The 13,641-nt window shown below is 40.4% G+C and overlaps 1 protein-coding gene across 3 annotated transcripts in view; it reads right to left on the reverse strand.

Moving 5' to 3' along the window:
* Positions 1 to 13,641, reverse strand: part of LOC119651463 (mitochondrial folate transporter/carrier-like) — a 133,822-nt gene that overhangs the window by 87,495 nt on the left and 32,686 nt on the right. For all 3 annotated transcript variants that reach the window (XM_038055089.1, XM_038055081.1, XM_038055074.1), the window contains 3 exons: positions 9,862 to 10,015; positions 9,390 to 9,639; positions 9,213 to 9,326 (listed from right to left, as the gene is read on the reverse strand). In XM_038055089.1, the coding sequence (XP_037911017.1) occupies positions 9,213 to 9,326; positions 9,390 to 9,639; positions 9,862 to 10,015 (518 nt within the window). The remainder of the gene's footprint in view (positions 1 to 9,212; positions 9,327 to 9,389; positions 9,640 to 9,861; positions 10,016 to 13,641) is intronic.

Raw genomic sequence — 13,641 nt, forward strand, 5'->3', positions numbered from 1 at the left:
CATATGTACAGCCTTCGTTTCAATTCTTGTCCTTTTAGCGAAGTCATTCGGACCGACAAATACGAGCTTTCTTATGGCGATCGACATAAATCTGGCATGTGACTTATCACGTGTTTAACACTATAATCTCCGAATATTAAAAAATCACTTTGCCCATATATTCTACACTATATCTAGATACAATTGATGCAAACAAAAAATAGATTCCGGGGATCCGACATACGGGATGGCCCCCTTAATACTCTGGATGGGGACTTAAAAGCCTCGCAATTACATCCAAGCACTTGGGAAAATAAAATAAAAAAACCGGATGGAACAAAGGCTGAAGAAAAAGATGTGACGAGCAATTGAAAAAAATTCCATTGCCCTCTATTTTTTTAGAAATGATTTAAATAAGTCATTTGATGGATAATAGCCAACCTCATACGCTTAACATTCGGATTGCAAATGTGAACCTAACCTACAACAGATAAAAACAAGTCGGAATACCGGAAACTTGCGGTTCGGGTATAAAGGTTTTGTGTTCATTTTATTTTTTTGTTTTGGGGTAGGGTAGGTAAATGCATTTACGGACACAGTGTTGGACTCCCGATTCGGTACGTCGTCGGACTACCAACTAAACACCTCCCCATCTTCAGAGAGATAGCCTGGAACCGTTTGTCACATTATTTCGGGCTAGTCCCCGAACTCTCCCGCCTTGTGGAGCCTTCAAATCAGGGAATTCCTTTCACCAACGGGAGGGGAGAGGAGAAAGGGAACTGTCAGTTCAAGGAACCCCCTGCCATCCAGCTCCTCCACCGGTCGAGTTCTATCTTCTTAGCAACGAGAAGGGCTCGAACGTAATGGGCAACACGGTTCCACCTGTCAGCGTCCTCAGCATCTCTTCGACAATGTTGTCTGGAGAGAGACCCCTGTGTTTAAATAGAGCTGCTGACGAACCCCATCCCACCTTCCACAAGAAAAAAAAGTGTGGTGGGCGTCGTCCACAACTCCATTGTAAAACACACAATCCGGAGAACGCACCTTTCCAATCTTGTGCAGGTAAAACTGAAAACTTCCATGCCCACTTAAAAATTGGGTAAGGAAATAGTCAGTCTCACCATGCTTCCGATTCAGCCACGCACCTAAGTTGCCTATGAGCCGCGCAGTCCATCTGCCTCTAGTTTCATTTTGCCAAGAGAGCTCGCACTCGTCTAGAGTGTGTTGAGTGGAGTCAGTCCACAGTCTGCCTTACAGACAGCCGCGTGCAAGGGACTCGCCTGCTCTTTGCTGTAAAAATAAGCGCGCAGCGAGTCGACTTAGCGATGATGTGGTGCTGCTACGTCAACTACGCCCTACCTCTGATGTTACGAGGCAGGTTCATCCGCTCCACGGCAGATTTTGGATGATGCGTTCGGAATTGGGACATAGTTGTCCGTATCTACCGCTAGACGCTTTCCAGATCAATCTTCGTCCACGGCAATGTTCCGAATGCATAAGCCAATGAAGGGATAGCGAACACATTCAACGCGCTTATTTTATTCTTCCCCGAGGAATTCGGACAGCCGAGCATCCTTCAAATCACCAACTCGAGCATGGGTTCCTTGCAGAATTCATAGGCTTTTTAGAAGTCTGTTTCGGTCATAGCTTCGATGTGGAGGTCACCAATGCTATGTCCGGTATGCGGCTCGTGATGACCTTTGCAGATGACTTGGATTCGACACTTGTCTAATCCAAACTCCATTCGAATATCACGGCTGAACATGTCTATTATTCGCAACAGATTTCTAAGATAGTCGTCAGTATCAGCATACAGCTTGATGTCATCTAAGTATATCGAGTGTGTTAGTTCGCACTTAGCACGTAGGCCATACTTTATTGCAAAACCATGTCCTCTAGCTTCATCCAGAAGCCATGAAAGGGGGTTCAGTGCCATACAAAAACAAAGGGGACTCAACGAATCCCCTGGAAGATACCCCTCTTTTTACGGATGGGCTCTGAGGTATTAGCATCCTCAGATGTACGCACTGAAGGTGGTCTGCCACTCTTCTATGACTGTCGCCAGAAACTTTATTAGTTTCGGATCTATTCGATACAAATGTAGGATATCGATTAGCCAGGTATGCGGGACGCTATTGAAAGCCTTGGCATAATCGGTAGCAACTAAAGAGGTTCACCGAAAACTGTACTGTCTGGATGCTCTGTTGGGATTCGTTGAGACACCTGGAAAGGCTCCGTTGGTTTCTCGCGTATGTTTCATTCTGGGCACGTCTGGAATGACTTTCGCCATACCGTCGTAACCGTGATGGTGGCCGAGATTGTGTCGCTGCGAGTAATAAAGCGGTAATAGTCTGCGACTCGCTGCACAGTAACGTGTGCGAATGGCGGGAAATGCTCGACGAATCTCTGGTGCAACAAGGGGCGGTAAAATGTTGTACCCGCCCCGCCGTTATTTCGTAGTAGGAGCGAATGATGAAGAGGTTCATTTCTTCAGTCCATTTCATCCGCTGCCTACGCGAAGCTGCTGAAGTGGTCGCCACAAATTGTGGCGAAACAGCTGCAGCAGGCAGAGCTATGCTCCTGGTCGTCGTGGCGCCTAGACGTTGAACCGCTCCACGACTAGCGGTTTCCACGCCGTGCTGTCAATTACGAGAGCCCGACCCAGTCACCAAGTCAGACGACTGCCGCTGGTTATCCGTACCGGACTTCGAATTTCTCCTTTTTATTAGATGGATTTGCATTTTATACCTAAGTGCCAAGCATTTAGGCTCGGACGATCCTACCTACCTAAAAACTAAAGGGGCGCTGGTGATGGTGGCCGGTGGTAGGTTAATGGGAGAATCCGTCGAGAACTCCCCGCAACATCGAACACGAATGCGGAATGGTGTACTTCTACATGGTTTCAACCAGAGTGTGCAAAAGTCCCAGGACACCAAGGGAAGCCGTGAGGGATTTAGGTACAATACCTGCAGCTGACAATATTATGGGAATTACAACAACCCTCTTGAGACGCCAAATTTCTTTGATTTCCCGAGCCAATGGCTCATAGTTCACCTTCTGCTTCACGTATTTCCGTTCAATGTTTTATGGGGGATAGCAACATCAATTATGTACGTGGAGCGACCCGTTTTGTCAACTAACAGTACGTCAGGCTTGTTATGTGCAGTATGGCGATCAGTCAAAACTTGCCGGTCGCAATACATGATGTAAGCAGAACTATCAAGTACTGCTTGTGGCTCATCTTGGTAAACCGGACATTTTCCCATGATCAGCCCATTCTTGTACGCAAAGTTTTGATGGATAAGCTTACATACAGCATTATTCCTGGTGATGTATTGCACCGGTGCCATAACAGTACAGCCAGAAATGAGACGGTCCAACGTCTCTAACGCCGAACCAAAGATTCTGTACTGGTCGTTCTCCACCCGTTCTTTCATGCTGGGAGGAGTAGACATCACAGTATGTGCTGCTCTTCACCAAATCTGGCAGCCGTTGAGCTTCTTTTCTAAATAACTGGATACAGTTCTACAGAACTGCAGCACCTATGATCGGGAACTATTAGTCACGTACATGGCAATCAAATACTTCCGATATTCCCTAGAAGACAGGTCATTCACAGTGTTCACGGACCACAAGCCTCTTACCTTCCGTTTTACATAGAAGCCCGACAAAGTTTCTCCTCGTCAACTTCGGCACCCAAACTTTTTAAGCGGGTTTACTTCGGACATCCAGCGAGGACCAGCAAGGACAATGTAGTTGCAGACACTTTATGGGGCCTTTCAGAGGTTATAATCTGTGCCACGGTAGATTTTTCAGCATATGTCAAGGCACAGAAGGATCACGCAGTGCTGTTGAACAGAGGGGACCACTTCTTTAGGCTTGATGTCGACGGCAGGCCCAGGAATGTCTCCGTGCTCACCTTTTGTCTGGGCTGAGGTATCGAGAAAGAAAGGTGCACGGCGCGTGAGATTCGATCTGCGCCCTTAAAAATTCATGGGCCAGGAGTTGAGTTTTGTCGTTGGAAAGCCGTATCAGGTGGCGGTGGGGTAGTGCGGAGCCGCTTAGCGGAGATTCATCCGAACTCCATACCAAAGTAGCGCAACTCACCACAACTCGAGCCTCACCTCACCTACCTATTAGTAGCAGGATGACAGCCACGGACCCGGGAAAGTCTACTATTAAAAATAATGCCTTAGAGTTTTCTGTCCTGCTATGGTACGTTTTCACATCATACTCGATAAAGTTTTAGAATCTACAATAATTGCTTCCGTTGTTAATTTAATATTGTTATTACGAAAATATACAATTACGTCTATATTTAATTTGATATGTTGTACGTTTGAATGGAGTATAATTCAGTCAACAATATGACCTATTATCTCTATCCAAATAATATTATTGTAATTATTAATTACTCACAATATCGAGGCTGACTCCGGAGTGTTTTTAAGGTTTTGTGTGAAACAAAATCTTATTAGAATCGATTCGATGTCTGTCTATATTTGATATCGAGTGAAGCATAGGGAGGTGATGGCTGAAAATATGACCCCCAGAAAGTGCAACAGATCTCGTTCTCAGAACCTATCCAACCGAAAAATTTGAAAAAAATCATAGTAGTGCATTTCTACGAAATCTAGGCTATCCGGTTGCAATATGTGCACAAATAAAGTTAATGATATATATTTCCACATTTTAGAAATTAGGCGGCAACTCGCCGTATGCCCGTCACAGAGGCGGGGGCGGGGGGTAATGTACGGCACAATTTGGCCAAGTTTGAAGAAAATCCAACTATTATTAACAAAGTTATAGGGGGTGAAACTTTGCCATTTTTTTGTGAATTTCGTGCATTCTACAATGTGTATGACGTCATCATCACATATCAATTCGCCAATACTACAACGACGTCAGTTCATATGAATGGGGGTCGCAAAGAATTTTGTTTTAGTTTTTTAGTCATTTGTATATGAATATCAATCTAGTCCAGTCATTAAAGCTTTCATTCTCCGAATTCTTTCAGTCAAGACAGACTGACATGAAATTTGGGGCGAGAGCAGAAAGTGGTATAAGAAACAAAAATTATATAGAGCCGATGCACACCTCCACTTCGGAGGGGTGTGGCACCCCCAATCCGGGGTGTAAAATTTTCAAAATAACCACAGAAATCTAATTGATTTCTGGTCGATTCTAAGTAAAAAATGTTTAGAGAAAATTTTTCGTACAAATAGTAATTTTCGAGTTATTCTTATTCAAACATGTCGTTTTTTCATCGCATATTTTTCAACAGTTTTTGGCAAATAACTGGAAAACCATGCATTTCATGTTGAAATGATATTTAGCCGAAATAAAGCATAATTACAAAAAGAATGAATTTTTTCATTTGTTTGTAGGTGCAATATGGAGGGAGTTATGGCTCGTCAAACCTAAATTCGTAATGTCCAAACAAAGTTAATATTTTCAAGGTCAAATAACGCAAAATTTTTTTTTATTTCTCCAAAAAAGAAATCATTTTTTCAAAAATATCTAAAAAAATAGCAAGTCGGGAAACCGGAAGCTTCAGGTACGAAAGGTTTTGTGTATTTCTTAGTACGTACTACGTAATATATGCATATACTATATTATGTGAGAATATCCACTTTCGGATGATATTGATATTCATAGTCTTGAATTTGCAAAGAAGCGACAACTTTGACGTATTATAACTTTGTTAGTAATGGTGGGATTTCCTACAAACTTGGTGAGATCATGCCCATATTGTTGCGAAATTGCGTGGTGCTAGTATAAACTTAAGGCGGGTTTTGCAGCCAATTACTGAAAATTATAGTAACATACTATTATTAACATTATTTGTACAGATATCAGTATGGAAGTTGTTTCAGAGCCCAGACACCATATAGTGGCAGCCTCCTGATTTTTTCAGATTTTTCGGTTTGATAGTTTCTGAGAATGGCCCCCTTAAAGGAATGATCACTTTGAACCCCCCGCACTCCCCATCTTTCCAGCAAATTTCAAAACTAAAAGGCTGTAACTCACTGTATGCGTGAGCGTTCACAGTTCCCACCTTTCTACCAAATTTGGCGTCAATCGCTATAACCGTCTCCGAGAAAAATGCGTGTGACAAGTAAAGTATGTCTGTCTGTCCGTCACACGCATTTTTCTCGGAGACGGTTATAGCGATTGACACCAAATTCAGTGCAAAGGTGGGAACTGTAAACGCTCACACATTAGTGAGTTATATCCTTTTACGACGGATTTTAGGGGGGTCCCCATACATGCAAAAGGGGGGTGTAAAATTTTTTTTTCATCAAATATAGTCATGTGGGGTATCAAATTAAAGGTCTCGATTAGTACTTTTCAAAGCCGGTTTTAGTTTTGAGATTTGTTAGAAAGGTGGGCAATGCGAGGGGTTGAAAATGATTATTTTGAGCTCATTTTTTATGGCGGCGTAGTCAATATCATTGTGCGGCACACAAATTTTGAAGCAATGTAACATGAGAACAAGGTGTTGACTCCATTGAAGTAAAGGCTTCATTGGTTTGTTAATTGCTACGAATTACGAAGAGTTTTTTAATCCTCCGCGCGGACTGCCGATATTCAAAGCAACGATGGGATTGAACAGATTCAAATTGAGCAGCGTTCGACCTTCACGTGAAAAATTTGCTACAATAAGAGAGGTATTTGATTTATTCCCTTTCGTGGTCGATGCTCTTTCTAACTGTATATATCCCTAAGCCCGACAAGTACGGTATGAACATTTTCCAAAACACCTTATCCTCACAACGCAAAAGTATAAAAATAGGGACTAACAGTTTCGTCCAAGGCAAAAGCAGCTCATCAGACGCTGCCTCACTCCTATCCTGAGAGCAGCGTAGCACACAACCTTTTAAAAATAAATCGTTAGTCCCTATTTCAATGCTTAAAAACGGGGGATTCGTGGACCAAAAAACATAAGTTGCTCTCCATTTGGTCCGGTCCAACATCAAGTGGATGTGGACTTGGGATCCCTCACTATCCTAAAGAGCAAAAGTATATTTGAGAAAAGAACGAAGTGACGGGGGAATACAAGTCAACATTTCCATTTCCGAATTGTATGAGTCGTATTACAAAACAGGAAGAAATGTAACAATGGACATTTTTTGTTTTGGCAATAAAGATAAATGTTATTTTTTAAATCTTTTTATTAAGCTTTTGTGGAAACAAAATTCAATTCAATTCAATGTCTGTCTGTCTGTCACACCCGATTTATTTGGAAACGGCTGAACCAATTGCTACGAAATTTAGTGAGATGTGGTCTATGAATCCATTTACATATAAGAAGTAGCGCCATTTTATCTGGAGTTTGCGGCGCAACAGATTAGGACGAGACGTATTACACACGCAGATATTATCTTGACGATAAGCAAATAAACATTGCGTATTACCGAATACTGGATGCTATATGCGGATGCGCATTCTATATCTTTCATGAAATTATTACCCTGATTTGACTCAGGTACACATTCACAGCTGAGTCGACTGGTATACAGCCTTGTGCTCTAACCACTCAGCTATCCGGATACTTCATACGTGTTTTAGAATGCACGAAATTCACACAAAATGCAAAAATTGCATGTTCTATAACTTTGTTAATAATAGTTGGATTTCCTTCAAACTTCCTTAAGTTATACCTTATGTTATTCCTTATGCAAGTGCCAACTGTAGTTCTTGTAGCCCCTCCGTTTCACCCGCTATATGGCATCATTTTCAGAAAGTCCTAATCGACCACTTTCATTTGATACCCGACATGGTCACATTCAATTCACAAGTTTTATACCCTTAAACTTTATACAAAATGAAGCCACTTGTTGTATGTAAAGGGAATAAGAGGCCACACGCTCTCGCCAATTTTCGTGACAATCGGTCCCGCTGTTTCGGAATAAATCGGGTGCGACAGACAGAGAGATAGTCAGACAGACAGACAGAACTCGATTCGATCCTAATAAAGTTTTGCTCCACACAAAACGTTAAAAATGGTTGAAATATCGAGCATTACATAGGAAAACTTCCTTAACTATTCCCGTACGAATGTTTCCAAATTACATGCATGTTTGGTTTTTGTATTAAGTATATACATATATGGTACATCATCATCATCAACGGCGCAACAACCGGTATCCAGTCTAGGCCTGCCTTAATAAGGAACTCCAGACATCCCGGTTTTGCGCCAAGGTCCACCAATTCGATATCCCTAAAAGCTGTCTGGCGTCCTGACATACGCCATCGCTCCATCTTAGGTAGGGTCTGCCTCGTCTTCTTTTTCTACCATAGATATTGCCCTTATAGACTTTCCGGGCTGGATCATCCTTATCCATACGGATTAAGTGACCCGCCCACCGTAACCTATTGAGCCGGATTTTATCCACAACCTGACGGGTCATGGTATTGCTCATAGATTTCGTCGTTATGTAGGCTACCGAATCGTCCATCCTCATGTGGGGGGCTAAAAATTCTTCCGAGGATTCTTCTCCCGAAACCGACCAAGAGTTCGCAATTCTTCTTGCTAAGAACCCAAGTCTCCGTGGATTACAGGAGCACCGGCAAGATCATTGTCTTGTACAGTAAGAGCTTTGACCCTATGATGAGACGTTTCCAGTTTTTGTAAGCTGAAATATGCTCTGTTGGCTGACAACAACCGTGCGCGGATTTCATCATCATAGCTGTTATCGGTTGTGATTTTCGAACCTAGATAGGAGAAATTATCAACGGTCTCAAAGTTGTATTCTCCTATCTTTATTCTTCCCGTTTGACCAGTGCAGTTTGATGTTGTTGGCTGGATCGTTTTCGGTGCTGACGTTCTAACCATATATTTTGTCTTGCCTTCATTGATGTGTCGCCCAAGATCTCGCGGCCCCTGCTCGATCTGGATGATGGTGCTTTTATCTGGCCTCGCACATTGGTCAGGGTCAGCCTAGTCAGTCCTATATGGTACATACTATATGTATATATGAATTACGTACATGATTTTTAATTTTTTAAGTCGAAATCTCTTTAACTCGAGCAATTGGGACAGACAGATGATAAAGTGATTTTAGTAAGATTTTGTTTAGCACAAAACCTTAAAAAGGAATATACAGCTTATAAATAAATTGTATTACCCGATCCGCGCCTTGGAAACTATCATAGAAGCGATGGGGAAATGTTAGTAGCTTACTTCTGAAATCATGAAGAATAACGATATGCAATATGATAGTCCTTACCAGTTTCGTATCGATTGGCAACTTTCTGTAATTATTATATGAATTCTTCATTTCCTCATAAGTCATAAATTGTAGAGCACCGTGAGAAACTCCAAACATACCAGGAACGAAACCCTTCGGAACAATACCCAATTAATAAAATGCCTAGTGGCCAAAAAGTGCAATTGAATTACTTACCCTATAAAGACCCCTTATTCCTTCCTGGCGATATATCTTCACTAGAGCGTCTGTCATTCCACGATAAGCATTCATCGACGAGGCTGGTTCCAATTCATATTGTAAGCAAAGTCTAGTTTTTACAACCCAAATAGGATTTGTGATTATGAGTGTCAATATACCAGCTTCAGAGGCAGCAAGCATATGCAATGTCGGTCCTAAAGGAGTTGAAGTGTTTCCTCCTTGTATCCATGTTTTAATAGTATTATAACTTGAAAGTTAAAACATCCGAATATTAGGATTTAAACTGGTAAAATTTCTTATTTTTTACATTTTATCTTCTAAATATTAAAAGCACCGAAAATTAGGCTATAAACTGGTAAAAATTCTTTTTTTGCCATATCTTATCTTCTGTGATATTCTACTATAGTATGGAATAATAATGATATACGAGTATAATAAACTATCTTCAAATTTTCAAAATAAAGCTTACAACATAAAATAAAATCCCCAGGCGCTCCCAGATCCCCATACATTTGGTGTTACACCTTTATAAAGTCCTCGGAGTCCTTCTTGTCGAAATATAGTAACGAAGGCACTTGTCAAACTACGATATTTTGGAGCTGCCGTTGTTCTTCCATCATTCACTATGAAAAAAGGCGAAATTCATAAATAAGACTGCTTATAATGAATGTATTCAAATAATAGAATGGAAATATGCGGTGTCGGCATTCTGAAAAGAACCCGGCAAATATTGAAGAAGCGAATTTCAAATTTTGTGTAACTGAAAACTACCTAAAATCGATTTCTGTCTGCCATACATATTTTGTTTCTAATAAGCTTTAGGAATTATTATATGCTCAACTATACAGTGGTATACATAACAATGTTAATACTTGAAAATAGTTGAAAATAATTGCTGATATTTTCTGTAATGTCCCAAACGAAAGCGTTTTTATCTGGAAGCTAGTGAAAATATACAACTACTGTTGAAAATATATATGATAAAAAACATTCTTAACAAAATAAATGAATACTTTTCAAATTGCGGCGATTCTTGAAAAAAAAAATGAAAAAAAAGGAAAACCTTTGAATTGCATAGTCATTATTTATTTTATTGTATCTACATTTGTCCCAGTAATATAATCTATAAGATGTAAATATTAAGCTCATTCTAAACAAACTTTGTCTATTTCCGCACATTGATGTGTACATAAAAGTTGGACAGAAAAGTTCATAGGCTACCATATAAATAGCGCCACTAGTATTAAATCCATATGATTTTTAGTTAACCCTAACCTTCAAAAGACACGTATACAAATTTGACAGCTGTCAGATTATTAGTTTGTGTGATAGAGCATTTTGAGTGAAGTAACTTTTATTGGTTTGAAGAAAATGCATGGAGGAATGGATTATCGCCTGTTGTTGAAGCGTAGGCTTGGCTTGATAAACATTATTTGGAATTTGAACCAGAAAAGGCAACCGTTTGCTAAGTTTAAATAAAGCGAAAAGACTACCGAGGACGATGCACGCAGTTGACGCCCCAAAGAGATTGTTACCGACGAAAACATAAAAAAAAACACAGAATAATTTTGGTTGATCAAGATAGATGAGGTTCTAAAGAAAGAATAACGTCTTGGACATGTCGTGCATGAATGTGCGGGTATGCGAAAACTCTGTTCAAAGTGGGTGCCGCGGAAGCTCACAATCGACCAAAAACAACAAGTCGACGATTCTGAAAAATTCTTCTTCCTCCATGAAAAAACCCGAATTTATGCGACGATATGTGACAATGAACGAAACATGGCGCCATTATTTCGCACCAAAACCAAAACGATCGCTGTCTGAGTGGATTGTGCGTGATAAACCTACTCCAAAGTGTGCCAAGACGCAACCGTCGGCTAGCAAGAATATGGCATCAGTATTTTGGGATGCGCATGGTATAATATTCACCAACTGTCTTGAGAAGGGAAACAGCATCAACACCATTACATAGCGTCATTGGAGCGTTGAAAGGATGAAATCGTGGAAAAACGGTCCCATTTAAAGAAAAAGAAATTGCTGTTTCATCAAGACAATGCAACGCAACGCATTCTCCAGATCTGACCCTAGGGACCTTTCCCTGTTCTCAGAGATTGCGCGCTGAAAAGAAGAGATAAAAGATACTAGAAGAGATAATCGCCGAAACTGAAGGCTATTTCGAGGCTAAAAACAAATTGTACTATAAAAATGGTATCGAAAAATTGTATGACCTCTATAATTGTTATATTGCTCTGGAAGGCAACTATATTGAATAAACAAATCATATTTTATCAAAAACATTTTTCTATAATAGTTTATGAACTTTTAAGTCCAACTATTATCGCACCTTTGCAGAAAAAGTAGCATAACTCCAATAAGAAACTTTATCAGAAATCGCAAAAAATCGGTTTCTCTTCGTTCGACGCTAGGCGTTTGCTTCTTATTCCTTGAAATAAAGACCACGGGCTTTTCGGTATACCTGAATCTGCTCATAATGTTAAGGTTTTTACAATTACGACTGTTTTTGGTTTTTTTTTTAAAAATAATTCGCTAATATTATTTTGAACTAACCGAACTGTGGTGTCATCTAACGACAGTTACTTGCATTGCAGCTTAGGGGGGCATCTTGCTTCTCAAACTAGTGCGGTAGATGGCGGGCTCAAAACCATTGGAACACAATGAATTCACGTGGAATACTAAACTTTGACCTTCTATAACTTCGTTAATCATAATTGGATTGCCTTCAGAATGTGTCTTATATTTTCGCTTGTACTAATGCCAAGTCTCATGCTTCTAGGATAGGATAGATCCTGAGCGCCAAACCTGTTTCACTTTTCGTGGCAGACTTTTTTAAGTCCTCACTCCCCTGCGTTTTACCAAATATAAGAAAGATCATCTCGTGCGAGGATATGTAGTATGTAAAACGCTACACATGAAGGAGTTGCATAATTTTTTGTTGGTTTAAGGCGGACTCCCCATATATATGAAAGGGAGGTGAAATTTTTTTTACAGAATATGGTCATGTGGGGTAACAAATGAAAGGGCTTTCTAAAAATGAACTTATTTCTGACATTGGGTGAAGCGCAGGGGTGTGAGGACTCAAAATATGTGCCCCAAAAAGTGAAACAAGTCTCGTTCTCAGAGCCTATCGAAATATTTGAAAAAAAATCACAGTGGTGTACCTATATAAAATGTAGGCCTCAAAATACATCCCATTCCGATATCTGGTCAAATAAAGATAATAAAAGGAAATTACTATATTTTAGAAATTTACTTGAAAACCCCCCTTAAGTTGATTATAGATTCACACAACAGTAACATAGCTGATTATATATGCGCATAATGCGGTAATCGTATTGGAATTAATAAAGTTATAGTACATCAAATTATATATTATATTTTCATGAGAGAATTACCAATTACTATACACTCATTACCAATTCTAGGTACACATACTAGATACCTGTGCCTTCTCGATTGTTTGCAATAAAGGTTGAAGATAAACGTATCCGTTGAGCAGCTGGGTTAGTTACTAGTCAACCCCATCGTGCTTTCGGTTGAACCACGGATGGTCCATCTACGAGTACCTCCCGATTCTGTTTCGCCAAGATTGCTGCCATCCGGAGAGAGTACGAGCTCTTTCTTCACAAGCGACAGCTTCCTTACTTCCCTCGCCATTCCTGATATATAGAAGCTTTGTTCGGCAGCATGGAAAGCGACCGGAATCACTAACCGACGCTTGCTGGATAACCGGCAACCGGCGATCGTGTAGTCCCAGCCCTGTCTGTGGTGTTGTCAATCTACTCGAAGAAACTCATCTTCGTGTTTATTATGATGCCCATTGTTTCACCACCCTGAATAGGGAGGACTGTGGGAACTTTCTCCTTGGTCAACACAATGACTTCAGTTTTCTTCAGAGCTAGGGAGAATTCATGCTCAACCATCCATCTGCTTACTCATTCTAAGTATTCGCTGAGCTTGCTCAACCGTGCGTGTGGTAACTAGTGGCGCAACATTATCCACGTATCCGACTAGATGCGATTCATCAGACATCTCGAGTATTTTAATTTTTTAATCATTTATATATCAATATCGATTACTCCAAACAGACATATGTATGTATCTATATGTATATACTAGGGTAGTGCCTAATTCAGATTGCATATATTAAAACAGCGGTATTCAATATACGTAATGTATATGTAGACATGTATGCTTTTCTGCATGAAGTAAATCGCAAATCGCAAAAAAA

Source organism: Hermetia illucens, chromosome 1, assembly GCF_905115235.1.
Source record: "Hermetia illucens chromosome 1, iHerIll2.2.curated.20191125, whole genome shotgun sequence".
In the NCBI taxonomy this organism is placed as follows: Eukaryota; Metazoa; Arthropoda; class Insecta; order Diptera; family Stratiomyidae; genus Hermetia; species Hermetia illucens.